Source organism: Pelobates fuscus, chromosome 3 (genome assembly GCF_036172605.1).
Source record: "Pelobates fuscus isolate aPelFus1 chromosome 3, aPelFus1.pri, whole genome shotgun sequence".
In the NCBI taxonomy this organism is placed as follows: domain Eukaryota; kingdom Metazoa; phylum Chordata; class Amphibia; order Anura; family Pelobatidae; genus Pelobates; species Pelobates fuscus.
The window spans coordinates 293,059,381-293,079,792 of NC_086319.1; the positions used below are offsets into that span (position 1 = coordinate 293,059,381).

At 40.0% G+C, this 20,412-nt stretch overlaps 1 protein-coding gene across 2 annotated transcripts in view; it reads left to right on the plus strand.

Annotated features, from left to right (window-relative positions):
- ERLIN2 (ER lipid raft associated 2) overlaps positions 1–20,412 on the plus strand; it is a 38,494-nt gene that overhangs the window by 11,728 nt on the left and 6,354 nt on the right. For both annotated transcript variants that reach the window (XM_063445601.1, XM_063445600.1), the window contains exons 6-12: positions 4,963–5,024; positions 5,517–5,642; positions 13,759–13,832; positions 16,902–16,960; positions 17,980–18,071; positions 18,465–18,554; positions 19,391–19,470. In XM_063445601.1, the coding sequence (XP_063301671.1) occupies positions 4,963–5,024; positions 5,517–5,642; positions 13,759–13,832; positions 16,902–16,960; positions 17,980–18,071; positions 18,465–18,554; positions 19,391–19,470 (583 nt within the window). The remainder of the gene's footprint in view (positions 1–4,962; positions 5,025–5,516; positions 5,643–13,758; positions 13,833–16,901; positions 16,961–17,979; positions 18,072–18,464; positions 18,555–19,390; positions 19,471–20,412) is intronic.

Consider the following 20,412-nt stretch of genomic DNA (forward strand, 5'->3'; position numbering starts at 1 on the left):
CTAGTGTTAATTGCAAAGGATTTGGCACATTCATTTCATCTGCAGCAATCCTGTTAATTAAAAGCCATGTTGGGTCTTGGCAACGGAAAAAAAACACTGCACATTTCTCCTCAACTGCGATAAAGAGACATTGGATTTTGTGCAATGAAGTAGAAAATGTGTTAGTTGAATTCACAGCAGTTTGAGCCAGCAGTTGAAATCTGTTCTCTACTTTATTTGCATTACATTAGCTATGGGCATCACTTTCATACTAGCTACTTTCCATAGACCTCTGGATACTCTTCTCACATATGTAAACGTTTTGACCCATTAGTTTCTGTTATTGCAGATTCACATGCACTAATGAAAGAATGACTCGTGTTCATGTAATCTGTTCCTGAAAATATACAGTGGTGTTAATGCTTGAGTACTTTGAGAAATTCATTCAGCAGAATGTCCGCTAAGATCTAGTATAGACCTCAGCTTAAAGGGACTTTAGTACTGTTACTAATCACTAGTGCCACCATAGAAATCAATATGTATGCCCATAAATTGTCACTGTGTTTGTTAAACTTTCAGTAGTCCCTGCCCTTATGTTATAGTTAGGACAGCCTTATGTCTATCCCACGCATGTTTAAACTCCTTTACTGTGTTAACCTCTACCACTTCAGCTGGAAGGCTATTCCATGCATCCACTACCCTCTCAGTAATGTAATACTTCCTGATATTATTTTTAAACCTTTGTCCCTTTAATTTAAGACTATGTCCTCTTGTTGTGGTAGTTTTTCTTCTTTTTAATATAGTCTCCTCCTTTACTGTGTTGATTCCCTTTATGTATTTAAATGTTTCTATCATATCCCCCCTGTCTCGTCTTTCCTCCAAGCTATACACGTTAAGATCCTTTAACCTTTCCTGGTAAGTTTTATCCTGCAATCCATGAACCAGTTTAGTAGCCCTTCTTTGAACTCTCTCTAAGGTATCAATATCCTTCTGAAGATACGGTCTCCAGTACTGCGTACAATACTCCAAGTGAGGTCTCACCAGTGTGCTGACAATGGCATGAGCACTTCCCTCTTTCTACTACTAATACCTCTCCCTATACAACCAAGCATTCTGCTAGCATTTCCTGCTGCTCTATTACATTGTCTGCCTACCTCTAAGTCATCAGAAATAATTACCCCTAAATCCCTTTCCTCAGATGTTGAGGTTAGGACTCTATCAAATATTCTGTACTCTGCCCTTGGGTTTTTACGTCCAAGATGCATTATCTTGCACTTATCCACATTAAATGTCAGTTGCCACAACTCTGACCATTTTTCTAGTTTACCTAAATAATTTGCCATTTGGCTTATCCCTCCTGGAACAACAACCCTGTTACATATACAGGGAGTGCAGAATTATTAGGCAAGTTGTATTTTTGAGGATTAATTTTATTATTGAACAACAACCATGTTCTCAATGAACCCAAAAAACTCATTAATATCAAAGCTGAATATTTTTGGAAGTAGTTTTTAGTTTGTTTTTAGTTTTATCTATTTTAGGGGGATATCTGTGTGTGCAGGTGACTATTACTGTGCATAATTATTAGGCAACTTAACAAAAAACAAATATATACCCATTTCAATTATTTATTTTTACCAGTGAAACCAATATAACATCTCAACATTCACAAATATACATTTCTGACATTCAAAAACAAATCAGTGACCAATATAGCCACCTTTCTTTGCAAGGACACTCAAAAGCCTGCCATCCATGGATTCTGTCAGTGTTTTGCTCTGTTCACCATAAACATTGCGTGCAGAAGCAACCACTGCCTCCCAGACACTGTTCAGAGAGGTGTATTGTTTTCCCTCCTTGTAAATCTCACATTTGATGATGGACCACAGGTTCTCAATGGGGTACAGATCAGGTGAACAAGGAGGCCATGTCATTAGATTTTCTTCTTTTATACCCTTTCTTGCCAGCCACGCTGTGGAGTACTTGGACGCGTGTGATGGAGCATTGTCCTGCATGAAAATCATGTTTTTCTTGAAGGATGCACACTTCTTCCTGTACCACTGCTTGAAGAAGGTGTCTTCCAGAAACTGGCAGTAGGACTGGGAGTTGAGCTTGACTCCATCCTCAACCCGAAAAGGCCCCACAAGCTCATCTTTGATGATACCAGCCCAAACCAGTACTCCACCTCCACCTTGCTGGCGTCTGAGTCGGACTGGAGCTCTCTGCCCTTTACCAATCCAGCCACGGGCCCATCCATCTGGCCCATCAAGACTCACTCTCATTTCATCAGTCCATAAAACCTTAGAAAAATCAGTCTTGAGATATTTCTTGGCCCAGTCTTGACGTTTCAGCTTGTGTGTCTTGTTCAGTGGTGGTTGTCTTTCAGCCTTTCTTACCTTGGCCATGTCTCTGAGTATTGCACACCTTGTGCTTTTGGGCACTCCAGTGATGTTGCAGCTCTGAAATATGGCCAAACTGGTGGCAAGTGGCATCTTGGCAGCTGCACGCTTGACTTTTCTCAGTTCATGGGCAGTTATTTTGCGCCTTGGTTTCTCCACACGCTTCTTGCGACCCTGTTGACTATTTTGAATGAAACGCTTGATTGTTCGATGATCACGCTTCAGAAGCTTTGCAATTTTAAGAGTGCTGCATCCCTCTGCAAGATATCTCTCACTATTTTTGACTTTTCTGAGACTGTCAAGTCCTTCTTTTGACCCATTTTGCCAAAGGAAAGGAAGTTGCCTAATAATTATGCACACCTGATATAGGGTGTTGATGTCATTAGACCACACCCCTTCTCATTACAGAGATGCACATCACCTAATATGCTTAATTGGTAGTAGGCTTTCGAGCCTATACAGCTTGGAGTAAGACAACATGCATAAAGAGGATGATGTGGTCAAAAAACTCATTTGCCTAATAATTCTGCACTCCCTGTATTCGTATCATCAGCAAAAAGACATACCTTACCATCAAGATCTTCTGCAATATCACTAATAAAAAATATTAGAGAATGGGTCCAAGTACAGACTTCACTGGTGACAAGCCCATGCTTCGAATACACTACATTGACTACAACCCTCTGTTGCCTGTCACTCAGCCACTGCCTTACCCATTCAACAATATTGGAATCCAAACATATAGATTGCAGTTTATTGATAAACCTTCTAAATGCAACAGTGTCAAAAGCCTTACTGAAATCTAGGTAAGCAATGTCTACTGCAAAACCCTGATCTATTATTTTAGTTACCAAATCAATAAGATTTAGTTTGGCATGATCTCTTTAAAGGAAACCCATGTTGTCTCTGATCTTGGAATCCATGTGATTTTAGATGTTCAACAATCCTATCCTTTAACATGGTTTCCATTACTTTCCCCACTACTGAAGTAATGCTTACTGGCCTATAGTTGCCAGACTCTTCCCTACTACCTTTCTTGTGAATGGGCACAACATTCGCTAACTTTCAATCTTCTGGGACTACTCCTGTTAACAATGATTTGTTAAATAAATCTGTTAATAGTTTTGCTAGTACACCACTAAGCTCTTTTAATAGCTTTGGGTGTATTCCATCAGGTCCCATTGACTTATTTGTCTTTACTTTTGACAGTTGAAATAGAACCTCTTCCTCTGTAAACTCATATGTAACAAATTACTAATTTGTCCTTTTTCCTAACTGAGGCCCCTTTCCTTTATTTTCATCTGTAAATACTGAACACAAAAATGCATTGAGGTTGTCAGCAAGACCTTTTATCCTCTTCTACATACCTTCCTTCTTTTGTTTTTAATCTAACTAATCCTTGTTTTACTTTCCTTTTCTCATTTATGTAAAAAATGTTTTGTCCCCCCCACCCTATTTTTTTTTCTTAAACTGACTGTGCTATTTTCTCTTCTGTGTGAGATTTGGAAGCTCTTATAACTTGCTTAGCCTCTTTCTGCCTATTCTTATAGATCATTCTATCTTCCCACTCTGGTTTTTTTTTTTTTTTTTTTTTTTTTTAATTACTAAATGCTAACTTTTTGTTTTTTTACTATTTTGGCCACATCTGCAGAGTACCACAGTGGATTCTTGACTTTTTTTTGCTTTTACTGACAAGCCTAATGCAATTTTCTGTTGCCTTCAGCAGTGCAACTTTTAAATAATCCCATTTAAACTGCTCCAGTCTGATAATGACTCCTTTACACATATTCTAATTTTAGAAAAGTATGTTTTTCTAAACTCTAAAACTTTTGTTTTTGTGTGGTGTGACTCAGTCACTGTTCTTATATTAAACCACACTGACTGATGATCACTGGATCCTAAACTTTCACCTACAGTAATATCTGTAACCTGTAACAGTAAAAAAAGAACTCTTGGCAAAATCTTAGACAGTTGAAGATTCTGTAAAACTCTCCAGAATATCTCCAATCACACACTTTGCTACTTCTTTTTTTTTTTTTTTTTTTTTAATTCTTTATTTTTTGCTTTGCAAGACAGCAGATACATAGCATACATATAAACAGAACCAGAAATACGGCACACAAATATGCATCAATATAATGGTGCTCCGTGACGTCGGCATCCGTGCAGACGTACTTTTCGAGCGTGTCACAATCCAAAGTCTGTGCTCGTATAATGTGACGTTGCCAGCAATTTCCAGTCATGCTGAAACGTTTTTGAGTATCGCATTACATCCCACAAAGTGTTTTTAAATGAGTAAATAAAACAAAGAACTATCATGTTTCAATTCATATTTCCGCACTACTAAGGGTGTCATGAACAAATCGCATTCGCTTCTCTAGCGTTACTGCAGACCCCTCATATCCCCGGTAATTGCGAGTAATCCCTTACAATTGTCTATGAAAGATAGTTCAAGATATGAGAAATTCAGGAACAAGATAAAGGGACACTTTGCTTTTCTAAGTGCTGTTTCAACCAAGCTATATGAGCTTGACCTAGTATATCCAAACTATTCACTTTTTCTATTTTTTTTTTTTTTTCCCAGTGGGGGTGTCATGATCTATTTTGATCGAATCGAGGTGGTCAATTTCTTGATCTCAAATGCTGGTGAGTAACCTAGTTTGTGTAAACCAGACCAGCAGTAAAATCTATATACCCAACCCCACTGTGTCTTTCTTTTCAAACTGCATTTTTATACCGTATGTCTTTATATTATCTTCTTCCTTTAAGATTATATTGTGAAATACCTGAAAATGTTTTGCCTTCTAATAAAACATTACATTACACGTACAGTATCTTAAACACAAAAGTGAGAAAAACATTTAGATAAATAGACTAAAAAGATTATTCAATACTGCATTTCAAATATTCCTCTTTTGGATTTTGTGTTTTATATATGTATGTGTATATTTTAGAGGCACTTTTAATAATGTACAATGCAAATATATGTATTAATGGATTATTACACACCAAGAAGTGCTGGGCATATGTAGATTTTGTACTTAATTTTAGGCTCTGACATTGGCCGTCTATGAGGAAAACCGTGAATTACTATGTAACCCTTCAGTGTCAAATATTAATAACAGTTTTTCTTCCTAGTGTATGATATTGTGAAAAACTACACTGCAGATTATGATAAAGCACTGATCTTCAACAAGATCCACCATGAGCTGAACCAGTTCTGTAGTGTCCACACCTTACAAGAGGTCTACATTGAGCTGTTTGGTATGTAAACAATCTTAGAATGTTCCTGAGCCACAAAGCATCAAGTGGCTTTCTTTTTATGAGTTACACGTATTCATTGAAAAATAGATCTGTAATATGTGGAACACAATATCTAATCCGCTAAGATCTAACAGTGATGAAAGTCACACTTCAGACCCCTAAAGCACTCCAGGTTGCTGCAAAGCTTTGTGATAAGAGTGTGTCCTCTTTATTGCATTGTGCAAAAATTGCAGATTTCAATAGAAATTGACACTTTTATAAATTAAACTGGTAACACTTCTTGACTTTCAAACAGACAACTGGTACTGTTACTTCCTGGTATGGTTAGCTCAGTGGAGCTAAGCGCAAGATGCAGACAATTGCCTAGAGCATCTGCCTTGGGAAGTCTGTGATTGGACATCCACAGAAAGGCAGGGATTGCGCAGGCAGAACATCAACCTTTGCAAGTTGTTTTAGGTATATCTCAATTAAAAAATGCATCATTAACCCCTTAACGCCGTTACGGCGTTCTATGCCGTCCCGGCTTTAAAGCCGTAACGGCTTAAGCCCCCAGGAGGTCTGGCGTACTCACCTCCGCCGCGATCCTCTTCTGGAGGGCTGCCTCACAGCCCAGGCAGCCCTCCCCCGGCAAATGAGGCCCCCGGGGCCATGTGATCACTCTTAAAGAGCGATCACATGGCCCCCTATAGCTGGCTGTGGAAATGTCAGACAGTCCCCCTGCTGGTAGGTAGTGTAAAAAAAATCAAACATATTTAGAATTAAATTAAAAGTATTTATATACATATAATATATGTGTGTGTGTGTGTGTATGTATATATATATATATATATATATTTTCTAGAAAAATACCGGCACTCTAGGTCTTCCAAACAGTGTAGTTTATTTTCAGTCAATCCAACAGGTCAACGTTTCAGCCCTATTTTAGGGCTTTCAATGTGTCCTGATGAAAGCCCTGAACTAGGGCTGAAACGTTGACCTGTTGGATTGATTGAAAATAAACGACACTGTTTGGAAGACCTAGAGTGCCGGTATTTTTCTATTTTATACTTAATTGCTGCTGGGCACCAGGCTATATATTTATAAGTTTGAGTGCATGAATTTTTGTTTTTTTCTATATAATATATATATATGTATGTATGTATGTATGTATGTATGTATGTATGTATGTATGTAACGTCATACAAAGTGTATTTTAATATTAGTGTGTATATATTAATATTAAAATACACTTAGAATGACGTTACATATATATAATATGTATATAATAGATATATACACATATAATATTTATATATATATATATGTATAATTACAATAATAAATAAAATATTGAAACAAAATGTTAATATAAATTATATTCATGTGTAATTTCATTCTAACTGTATTTTGTTATATACCGTATATACTCGAGTATAAGCCGACCCGAATATAAGCCGAGGCCCCTAATTTTACCCCCAAAAACTGGGAAAACTTATTGACTCAAGTATAAGACTAGGGTGGAAAATGCAGCAGCTACTGGTAAATTTCTAAATAAAATTAGATCCTAAAAAAGTTATATTAACTGAATATTTATTTACAGTGTGTGTATATAATGAATGCAGTGTGTGTGTGTATGAATGCAGTGTGTGTGTGTGTGTATGAATGCAGTGTGTGTGTGTGTGTATGAATGCAGTGTGTGTGTGTGTGTGTATGAATGCAGTGTGTGTGTGTGTGTATGAATGCAGTGTGTGTGTGTGTATGAATGCAGTGTGTGTGTGTGTATGAATGCAGTGTGTGTGTGTGTATGAATGCAGTGTGTGTGTGTGTATGAATGCAGTGTGTGTGTGTGTATGAGTGCAGTGTGTGTATGAGTGCAGTGTGTATATAATGAATGGAGTGCAGTGTGTATATAATGAATGGAGTGCAGTGTGTATATAATGAATGGAGTGCAGTGTGTATATAATGAATGGAGTGCAGTGTGTATATAATGAATGGAGTGCAGTGTGTATATAATGAGTGCAGTGCGTGTGTATGAGTGCAGTGTGAGTGCAATGTGTATGTATGAATGCAGTGTGTGTATGAATGCAGTGTGTGTATATAATGAGTGCAGTGTGTGTATGAATGCAGTGTGTGTATATAATGAGTGCAGTGTGTGTGTGTGTGAGTGCAGAGCATTGGTGGGGGTGGGCATTTTATTAATTATTATTATTTAATTATTATTGTAATATATTTTTTTTTTATGTTATTATTTTTTTTTATTTTTTTTTTCGTCCCCCCTCCCTGCTTGTTAGCTGGCCAGGGAGGGGGGCTCTCACTCCCTGGTGGTCCAGTGGATGGGCTGTAGGAGGGGGGCTGGCAGGAAGCTGTAACTTACCTTCACCGCAGCTCATGTCAGCTCCCTTCTCTCTCCTCCGTCCGTGCGTCCGTCCGTGCAGCTCCCAGGTCAGCTTCCTCTGCAACCCGTGGCAATGCTCTGACCCCGCGGCTCTCGCGAGAGTTGCAGAGGAAGCTGACCTGGGAGCTGCACGGACGGAGGAGAGAGAAGGGAGCTGACAGGAGCTGCGGTGAAGGTAAGTTACAGCTTCCTGACAGCCCCCGGTCCTTGTCTGTATTATGGCAATGAAAATTGCCATAATACAGACAACTGACTCGAGTATAAGACGAGTGAGTGTTTTTCAGCACAAAAAATGTGCTGAAAAACTCGTCTTATACTCGAGTATATTATATATATATATATATATATATATATATATATATATATATATATATATATATATATATAATATGAGAGAGCGCGCGCTAACAGAGCAACTGAGAGGACGCATTTCTCGGAGCTCCGTTTCTGACCTTTATAAAAACAGAGATATATGGTGGAAAACGGGCCCAAACAACCCAGGCACGGGCTGAAAGAACATGGGCAGAAAATCTAAAAAGGCAAAAGCCCCCACGGGAGGGACATTGGCAAAATTCTCATGCTTTCGCAACAGGCCGCATGGCCCAAAATGGCGCAGCACGACGACCTCTCCTCCTACTCCTCGGAGGATTTCGCCACTGACATCCTGGAAGGAGCATCCTACAGGCACCCACCGGACAGCAGACAGGCACCCCCAACGACTGGGGACCCGGTCACAGCCGACCAACTCAAGGTAATGTTGGCGGCAGACATGGCCTACTATAGAAAAGCCATTGAAGGGGCCACGACAAAAATCACACAGTTAAAGGCCAGCTCAAGCACCCATGACACAAGGCTTCATGTAAATGAACAGAAAGTTACATACCTGGTCAAATGGCAAACCGCTACCAATGACAGGCTGGATACCATAGAGGACGAAAGAAGACGCTACAACTTAAAGCTGAGGGGGATACCAGAGTCGGTAGGCCTTGACGACTTACCCCATTACATCCTGCTCCCGCCGAAGCGGGTGAAAACCATGAAAATTGATGGCATGTTCAGGCTGCCGAAATCACCCCGAGCGGCGACAGCGGACCTCATACTGAGGTTTCAAACACTAGACGACAAGAACTCCCTCATGACCGCACTGCGGGGAAAAAAAAACCTACTGTTTGAGGGGGCATCGCTAACAGTAATCCCAGATTTGACCAGGAACACAATAGCCTGGCAAAAAACCCTGCAACCCCTTCTATACCATCTCCAGTCCAGAGAAATCCCATACAGATGGGGCACCCCTCGAGCCTTATCATTCACTCACAATGGGATTACATATAAGGCGCAAGATAAACAGGAGCTTGAAACTCACCTGCAATCAACAGGCATCCTGCAAGCGGTACTGGCATCCAGACAGGGCATAGCCCAACTGAACCCATACAACATCCGGGACTTTACCCCATGGAACTCCTCCAGAACCTCCACAGGCGGATCGCCCACTTGAGGAACCATCGACCAGCCAACATAAAGTGACTCTCCTCTCTTTCTCATTCCACCACCTACGCAGACGGAACGTTTTATTAAGTCAGAGACTCACTCTCAGCAGACTCACCAACCCTCTTTAAACATGCTTACATAATGGTGCATTGTTTTTCCTAACAAGACCTTCTTCGTATAAGTCAACACTGCTTCCCTCATATAAATCGTAATACCTAGTGGCTGACACAACTAGAATGCATACATGCGCCAAACGCCGCAAACACACCACACGTACCCACATGGGTAGGCAGATACATACCACGCAGAGATACCACTAACCCACGATACCCTCACCCCCCCCCTCCGGCCGACACACAGCAGACCACATTGAAAGCGACAACACTGAACAAAGGCAAGGGGGGCAGCCCTCAAGGGCAGACACATTGATAGCAGCACCACACTCTCTTCACCCCCAAACAGGGCACTACTGTTACCACTACAAAGTTGTTGTTGTTTTTTTCTATAGAGTTAACTATATTTTATAAAAATGTGCATAGATATAAAAGCCATAGTTGTTGTAAATGTCTGTTAAAACTGTGAACATGAGATGTTGTGGCTAAGTTAACAACGATGTTAACTATATGCACGCAAAAATAAAGAATTGGGAAAAAAATATATATGTGTATATATAAAATACAAATAACCGCAAATATATATATATATATATATATAATTACATTAGTATACATGTAGAATTTAAATACCTATAAATACATATATATTAAAATTCTACGTGTATATTTAAATAATCTTTTAACATAATTATGTGATTTTTATTAATTAAAATTTGATTGACATGCCTTACAACACAGGGAGAAAGTGCAGAGAATTTAATTTGCAAGCACTATATTTGACCCTGCAACTCTCCAAGACACCATACATAGGGGGTACTGTTTTACTCGGGAGACTTCGCTGAACTCAAATATTAGTGTTTCAAACTGGTAAATTGTATTACAACGATGATATTTTAAGTAAAAGTGACGGTTTTTGCATTTTTTACAAGCGAACCGCACTTTTATGGACTATATTATTGTTGTAATATGTTTTACTGTTTTAAAACACTAATATTTGTGTTTAGTGAAGTCTCCTGAGAATAACAGTACCCCCATGTACAGATTTTATGGTGTTTTGGAAAGTTAGTCACATATAAGGCTTGCATTTCATTTTTTTGACATTGAAATTTAGTCCAGGAATGAGAATTACCCCCATGATGGCATACCATTTGCAAAAGTAGACAAGCCAAGGTATTGAAAGTGGGGTATGTCCAGTCTTTCTTAGTAGCCACTTAGTCACAAACACTGGGCAAATATTAGTATTTTGCTTTTTTCTTTTTTTTTTTTTAATTCTTTATTTTTGTTTGTGCAAGATATGAACAATTTGGCTTGCTACGCCACAACAGCTGTAGGGAGCCTTTCAATAGCAAAACATTACATGGCATGAGAATAAACTGTGGACATTTTTTAAGGGTTAGAGGAAAAGAGATTTTCTTAGATCACACGTTAAACAGATTAACATTTCTATATGAATAAACTTATTCGTGTGTTGATGCTAACAGGATCATTTCTCCGAAATATGAATGCCTCATTTTTAGTTTTACAAGTCGTTTAACAAAAACATATTTTAAACAGGATGTGTTATCAGGCTAAGCCTACTGATCACATTGAAAGCTTCACATTTTTGTATTGATTGTACAAGTTGGAACGACACAGTGCTAGTATTAAGTCGCCAGACTAACGTTTGAGGCGCAGGCACTGGTTACAGATACCAGATTAGTGTAAGGGCGTTATGCCCATGAGTTGTAGCTTGAGTCTAGACCTGTAGGTTGCAGGTATGTGTAATCGCATAATGCAGTAATGCCTATTCAAGTGAGGAGATACCTATTGACAGGTGCTCAATGAGTGGCGTAAGATTGGTGAAGAACCACAACAGATAATTATAACAATTTACACAGGCTTATTAGAGTAGAATAAATGGCATCTTGTGGGCGCTGAAGTGTGTCAGAGTCTAATGTGTACCATGGGTTGGGTCGTTGCCAGGGATGGTGCATCACGTCAGTCCCGGGAAATAGCTCGAGCGAGCCTAGGAGTGTCCGCCTGGGGGTGCTTAGCCAACGCCTGTCAGTGGCAGGACAGTATCTCTGAGAGGCCTGGATCCATGTTGGTATGTGAGCCTGTTTGATGGGTTGGCCCCTGCTGCCCTTGGTGTCGTGATGGTGCTGGAGCTGCCACTAGGAGGTATCCCTGGTCTACGGGCGTGGAAACGGCCCTTTTCCGTCGCTGGTTCTCCTGATGCAGTTGGGCGGTGAGTATTGGGGGTTCCCGTGTGGCTGTAGGGGAGCTGTTCCGACTGGGCCCTCCGGCGTGGTATCTCACTGATGGAGCTGTGTGCATGGGGGAGGAGTGGTGCGGGGGTAGCCCCTGGATGAGTCCCTGTTGAGGGTTTAGGCGACTCACCCGTGGTCGAGTATAGGAGTGCTGGAGCTTGCGTCGGGCTTTCCGCCTCCTTCCTGCTGCCCAGGTCCCTCTCCGGGTCCATATCTGTGCTGCGGGCTTCTGTGTGGAGTCCCTTGGGGCTGATGCTGATGAGGCCTCTCCCGGGGTGTCCCCACGGTTGGTTATCTTGGCCCAGAAGTCAGCAAATAGCCGGTCTAACCTGTCCGACAACGGGAGCAGGCAGGGCTCGGGTGCTGGGGCCCACGTGGCTTCCGCCATGTTGGGTGTCGATGGTCCTGCGGTGTTGAGAAATCTAGGTTGGTATCTCCGTCTTGGGTTGCATGCTTTGGTTGCCGGGATAACCCCCACCGGCAGGGGGGGGGGAGATGGTGTTCCGGGGAGACCTCGAGCAAAGTGGGCTGCAGTCGGCTGGGGGATCGGCCGTCTCCCCCATGCCTCTTGAGTAGGCCGCAAGTAGGCCTCAGGTCTATCCCCTGGTTGCGGTTGCCAGGTTTGTTCAGGGTCGCGATTTGGCTTCTTCTCCATGGTATACCCCTTTCGCTCGGGCTGGAGAGCTGGCACTGTGCAGGTAATTGCAGTTTTTGAGCTGATTTGGGGCTGTTTGGCCCGGAGCTAGTCTGAAGTGCGACCGCTCTGTTCAGCTGTCAGGCTCCGCCCCCTATTTTGCTTTTTTCATTCAAAAACAAATATGAACGCTAACTTTGGCCAGTGTTTGTGACTAAGTGGCTACTAAAAAAGAATAAACTTACCCCACTTTCAATACCTTGGCTTGTTTACTTTTTCAAATGGTATGCCATTATGGGGGTAATTCTCATTCCTGGGTTACCACACCGTCTCAAAGGTAACATTACTAATCTGGCAAACTTCAATTTGAAAATGGAACGTTCTATATTTGACCCTGTAACTTTCCAAAACACAATAAAACCTGTTAATGGGGGGTACTGTTGTACTCGTGAGACATCGCTGATTACAAATATGTGCATTTTTTTGCAGTAAAACCTAACAGTATTATGACATTTACAGCTAAAATGTGAGGCGGAACTACATTTTTTTTTTTAAATTTAAAATTTCTCACAGTTTTTTTTATTTTATTCATAATAAATTATGTTTCATATATAAATATTTGATATGAAATGAAAGCCCTGTTTCTCATGAACAAAATGTTATATTATAAGTGTGGGTGCATTTAATATGAAAGTCATATAGCGCAAATTTCAGTTTTTGTTTACGTTTTGTTTTGATCAGAACGTGTACTATTGACTCCGTCCTGAAGGGGTTAAATGCATGCACGTTTTTGTTTAGGGTATATCTACTAAAGTGTGTTTGTGTTTTTGTTTTGTTTTTTGTTTTTTTTGGTAGATGTGGAGTGCCCCTTTAATACTGTATTCCCTACCACTGATAAATCCCACTTTTCTTCATAATTTTTGTGCTACTGTATTTGAGTTAAAAAAAACATGGGGCATGCTTATCTTGGCACAACGAGGTTGATTGCGGAACAAAGGGTCCATATTTAATTATACGTGGGGAAATTATTATTATTATTTTTTTATTTAAATGTATTTTTAAATCTTCATTGGAAATGAAACCTTTTCTCTCGGTGACTCCTGTTTTGAGTTTGCAAATGTGTTTCATAACTTCTGCTTGCAGGAAACCAACCTAGAGAGATGAATGCCACCTGCTGGATAATATTATTCTGATTGTCTAGCAATTAATACGCAGCTGTCAGTTAAATTCTTACATTGTACTCTACTCTCTGCAGATCAGATAGACGAGAACCTCAAGTTGGCCCTTCAAGAAGATCTCAATTCGATGGCTCCTGGACTCATTATTCAGGTATTCTTGCCTTATTTCTCTACACATTTAAAAAAAAAAAATGTGTTTTTTTTTTTTGGAAACTGAACAACACTTTAGAATGCCAGCAGCAAGGAAACTTTCACTTTGTGTGTCTCATGAGTTACTGAGTACATCAGAAGTACTGAGTGAAGACATTCTGACCCTCAACTAAGTTTTTGTCATGAGAATATGCGCGTTTTGCAGATTTAACACCCAAGTTGCCCTTCTTGGTTACATAACAAACTAGAGGTGTAGTATATAATCCACAAACTCCTAATGAGGCAGATGTGGTGGTAAAGGAACACTACTGGCACATGAAATGCAATGGATAGGTTAGGATGTTTTATTGTATTCTGCTAGATGCATAGTTTGTTTCAAAAGTGGGGGGAAAACATGTGCAGTTTGGCTACAGTCGCAAAAGAGGAACTAAACGAAAAAATACAGCTGCACAAATACTATGAAACCATGTTCTAAATGTATTTGAGAGTAGCCATTGTCACATAGCTTTCTTTGAGAGTTCCACATAAACTAAGTGCATTTGCAGAATTCCTTGTCTCGAGTAGTTTCATTCATTAAAAAAGAAAAAAAAACTGAATGAAGCAGCTTGACAAGGTCTGTTGTGTGCAATTTATGCAATAAGAAAAACACCTTGGAGAAATGGGAATGGCTTCTACCATTTCTTGTACCCTGCAGACATTTCAGAAGGAGCTAAGCCTGAAGATTTGCTCCATACAAAGTGCACGTAGTATTTTTATTTATTGTATTTTATCTCTATCTAAACCTCAGTACAGGCATACCCCACTTTCTTTTTTTAAATTCTTTATTTTTTCGTGCACGTAATAACAGGAGTACAGAACCACATCAGCGTCTGTAAGCATTTTTTATAGCATTTTACAGTGTTGCAGGTTAATACAGCACGGTTTTAAGTTTAAGAACAATAACAAAATTATCATACTGTTGATCATTGATAGGTTGGAATAAACATGTTGAACTAGACAGATTTATGGTTTACCTCATCATTTACGAGTAATATAAAACATGCTTGAAATTATACTCCACACCTTATTGCGAAGGCACCTTCACCCTGGGCATGCCCATAAAACAATATTATTTTCCAAAACATATTGTATAGCCATTCAGTTATAGTACATGTCTATCCCTGAGATATATCTTAGGTGCTTGCTGATCATTGTGATTTTGGTAGTATTTGACGTGCAATTAGACAAAACCATCAACCCAGTCTAAGTACTAAACTTGCTCATTTACGACATTGTTCGTCCATCCGTATCTTCGCTTCTGGAGAAAAATGTAAAAAATACAAGCCACATCCCGAGGAGAAACCAGAGGAAGAGTTTATGAATTTAGGAAAGAAAAAAGAAGGTAACAAAAAATATAAGATCAGAACCGAGTGGAAGCATAGAGAAGAGAGCGAGAAAAAAGATGTAGCCAAGAGAGGAAGAGTAGAGGAGAAAGAGAGTGAAAGGAGGAAAGATGGAAGGCGGAGGGGGAGGGGGGGGGAGGAGAGGTGGTTGGCATAAGCCTTGTGGTAGCAACTCAGGAACTTGTCCCCCTCAGGGAGAACACCCCTCTAAATGGGACATATCCTCCGAGACAAAGGCCCACTCAATCTCTTCTCGGACCCTCTAAACTGTTGTCCCATGGTTCCCAAATTTTTTTAAATGATGCTGACGTCCCCCGTACTCTTGCAGTCAAGTCATCCATAATTCTGCATTCTCGAATCCTGGATAGTACCCCGGAGAAGTCTGGGCACTCTGGAGAGAGCCACGCGGTCGCTATAGCGCAGCGTGCGCTTAGAGTGATTTTATGTACCAATTTCTGTTCTCTTCTCGTCCAACCGTCAATTGATCTATTTAGCAGGTATATCCATGGATCCATACCTAAGGGCCTGTTGAACGTCTGTCTCAAGAGATCCTCTACGGACCTCCAGAAGCTGCTTATTTTAGGGCATTCCCACCACATGTGGATATATGTGCCACGGGAACCACCCCCAACAGTCATCTGTATCTACCTTGTGCATGCGATGTAACTTCACTGGCGTGGTATACCACCGAAGCATAGTTTTCCATGCTTGCTCCTGGAGGGTGACACATCATACCCCACTTTTAAATACACAATGGGACCAGAACATGTATGTAAAACGAAAATGTACTTAAATTGAAGCAATACCTTTTTTCACTTCCCAATGCATGTACTGCATTGCAATAGTAATTTACAGGCATAACTGATACTGCAACTGCGGATTTCCAGTGATTTTATTTGCAGTGATTTATTTAGTGATTTCCTGTGGGCTTTTATTCAAGTTAAAACAAACAGTAAAATGAAAAATCTAATTCCAGATTGTACCATTTATCTTTAATGTTTTACTCATCTGACAACCTTACATTGGGAGGAAAAGTAAAATAAACCTGCCCACTGGGTCATTTTCTGTCAATACAGTGCCAATTTGTATTTGTTAGCACACTTTGTTTAGAAATGCCTCTTCATCACTTTAAGCATTTATGGTTTAACTTTAAATTCTCAGAAATGTGGCTAATGCAGCTAAGCTGCTAAGTCATAGTTATAGAAAACGGCAGGGTATTCCCTTTCACTGGATGGCACCGGTTGCAGAATATGGACAATGTAGGGGCAGAAAAAATATACATATGTTCAGCTAGGAGTAGGCATTATAAATTTGAGATGATTAACCGGTGCCATGCCAGAAGGTGTGCAAAGTTCTTGCCCCTAAGACATTGAACAGAGCTACTCCGGGCGGGAATAGAACCTTCCATTTCCTGTTCACTCGCAGACAGAAAAGGCACGGCAATGTCTGTACTCGCGAGACACCTTTACGTACACTCGCGGGTATGTCTGTACTCGCGAGTCTACTTAAAGTGAGTGTATGTAAAGTGGGGTATGCCTGTATGTATTATCCCTTTTAAATATTTTCAAAAAGGGAACGGTTCTATCTATGGCTTTCAACGTACAATGTATTGCTGCTTTTGTCATGGATTTTGTAAATGATTAAACAAACTGGTCTAACATTTCCTTTCAACCTTTTCCCCACCATAGGCTGTGCGAGTCACGAAACCCAATATTCCTGAAACCATACGCAGAAACTATGAGCTTATGTAAGATAACATTATCATGAAATTTAGTGACATAAGCATCTCAGTAAGACGTGTTAGAAATACTGCAGTATGAAGAGAGAGTTGTTGTGTTAAAAGAACAATTTTAAAAGATGAGAAGAGGTTTGGAACAGGCTGCTCTGGATGTAAAGGGTTACTCCTAGCACTTTTAACTCTTCACTGATTTGAATTGGTGTGGTGCTTGCGGTCTGTATGTGTGCACATTTTTGAGAGTTCGAGGCTGGCTAATGTCAGTTCTGTGCACGTCTGCCTTTTGTCATCTGGCACGCACAGCATACTGATGTCGGACACAATTTTGGGGGGTTGGAGTAACCCTTTGATGTTATACAGTTGACTTAATGAAATTAATCACAACAGTTTAGATACACATACACACTAACACACTACAAAGTGGCAGTTACATTTCATGCATATAAATATCAGTGTGGCAGTTGGGAAGAATAGTGGGGGACAGATAAAATAATTCTAGAATGTACAGAATTACTATGCTGTATACCTACCTTTGGGCCACCCTGTGTATAAATAAACCTAAAGTGTTTTATACTTGAAAAATATGTTTCCAAATTGTAGACTACAGTAGTCCAACAGGAGAAAATACAATGTAAGTCTATGTTTTTAGTTTTACTATTAAAGCTTAAAATCTAAAATCCCCTTTGAACTCCCAGCAATTCACACATTAATCAATAGAATGGTTTAACTTTAAAATGCAAAAAATTTAATCATTGCAGGGGAGAGGGTTGAAGCTTGTCATAAAACATTAAGCTAAACATTTTGAAATGGTATGTGATGCCCTACTTGGGGATAACACATTTCAATAAGCCATGTGCGGGTACACCAATATATCATTTATTAAATCTATAATAGAACTCCCTTTTAATTCGGAATCACAATAACTGATAACTTACATAGGCTTTTTTTTAAAAAGATATTTACCCAGATTATCTTATTCATATGAAATGGTTTGGCAATTTGAACAGTGAGTACTTAACTGTTATTTACAGGGAAAGTGAGAAAACCAAGCTTCTCATTGCTGCCCAAAAGCAGAAAGTGGTGGAGAAAGAAGCAGAGACCGAAAGGAAAAAAGCAGTTATTGGTACGTAATGGTGTGTGTATGTATGTGTGTGTGTATATGTGTGTGTATATATATATATATATTAGGGGACACCTAGCCCATGTCATTCAGCTGTTCTGCATCTCCTATCACTGCAGTCTGTTGCATTTATGTTAAAAGTACAAGGGACAGCTTCTGCTTTTTAAGGACTCAAAGTGACAATGTTAAGGCTCTCCCTAAAGCTGGAAAAAAATCCTTGGATTCTTCTGTGGTGGGTTTTTTTTTTTTTTTTTGGAGGAGGTATTTTAGTGAATTCAGAATGGAAAAGTAAAAGCAATGTTGAAAAGTTACATGAACAAGTGTGATGAATATTTTTTACATTTGAATAAGTGCGATAAATAAATATGCTTAATGTCTGATCTTTACCTTGCACAGAGGCTGAAAAAGTTGCACAAGTAGCAGAGATAAAATTTGGGCAGAAAATAATGGAAAAGGAAACAGAGAAAAGGATTTCTGAGATTGAAGGTGAGTCTGGATGTAGTTTTTCTTGTTGCTAGGTTTTGCAATGTTTGTCTATTTTCTGCACCCTTTGTCGCTACTTGGAGATTGTCAGTGTAACCACTGTCCTTACTGAACATGTCTTTCCTCATTATAGGGTTTCTATATTGTGTGTGTGTGTGTCATGCTCCCTTTTCCTCTAGGGGTTCTATGCTGTGCTTGTGTCCTCTCAATCCTTCAGCTGTCTGGATTCATACACCATCTTATTAGTGGGAATCTTTACGTGTATAAGTGTGCTTTCTGCTATTACATTGGAGCTGTCCTTAATGTATTTCCTCTCTTATTAATGGAGGTCTTGAGTGTACATATGATCTCTCTCAATATACTGAGTGTCTGTCAGTGTACATATGCTCTCTCTCAATATACTGAGTGTCTGTCAGTGTACATATGATCTCTCTCAATATACTGAGTGTCTGTCAGTGTACATATGATCTCTCTCAATATACTGAGTGTCTGTCAGTGTACATATGATCTCTCTCAATATACTGAGTGTCTGTCAGTGTACATATGATCTCTCTCAATATACTGAGTGTCTGTCAGTGTACATATGATCTCTCTCAATATACTGAGTGTCTGTCAGTGTACATATGATCTCTCTCAATAAACTGAGTGGCTGTCAGTGTACGTATGATCTCTCTCAATAAACTGAGTGGCTGTCAGTGTACGTATGATCTTTTTCTGGAGGTCATCACCCAGAGCCTACTAGCACCATAACCAGTACAATGGCATTTAGTGATTATCTTGCTTAGGCCCTTTAAATGATTCTTACGTGGTATATTAATTGTTATGGGTATTTTCTGCAGATTCTGCTTTTCTTGCTCGTGAGAAAGGGAAAGCTGATGCAGAGTTTTACACCGCGCACAGGTTAGCGGAGTCAAACAAGGTAAGATTAGCCACACCCTTCCTGTGTGTTTTTTTTTTTTTTTTTTTTTTTTTTTTGGGGTGGGGGAGAGAGGGACCTTTCCATATTTCATTTCTATTTCCTACCCATTTCACTTCCTGTCCCTGACCATTCCTACTGCTAGTCTTCATCTATCCATCCATCCAAGATTAATGGCAGGGGAATATATAAAAAAAATCTACAACTTAAGTTGCCAAAAAAAAAAAATAATCTCTTGTATAACAAACTAGAGTAGGTCTCATTTACTGTAGAGGAGGTAGGGGAAGGCATAACCTAAGGTTATTCTTGTTACCACCACTTACAAAGCGCCATCAGATTCCATAGCGCTTTACAATATTATGCGAGGGGGGATTTAACTATAGGACAATTACAAGAAAACTTACAGGAACAATAGGTTGAAGAGGTCCCTGCTCAAACGAGCTTACAGTCTATAGGAGGTGGGGTATAAAACACATTAGGATAGGAAATAGCAACCAAATAATGTGGGAGTGAAGCAGAGCTGGAGGAGAGAGTAGAGTGCTGCGCTTTAGGAGAGGGCAGGAGACAGGTATGTGAGGTAGAGGTTACTCTGGGAGGCCATAAGCTTTCCTAAAGAGATGGGTTTTAAGGCCCTTCTTAAATGATTGAAGACTAGGGGAGAGTCTGATGGCGGTAGGAAGGCTATTCCATAGGAAAGGAGCCGCCCACGAGAAGTCCTGCAAGCGTGAGTTGACCATACGGGTTCGAGCAATGGACAGGGGGAGGTCACAGGCAGTGCGGAGAGACTGAGAAGGGGCATACCTATGGATTTGTGAAGAGATATATGTGGGGCTAGAATTGTTCAGTGAATTGACTCCTATGGGATACAGTAAGCCAATGTAAGGACTGACAGAGGGGTGAGGTGTGGCGGCAGCATTCATTACTGACTGTAGCGTGGCAATAAGG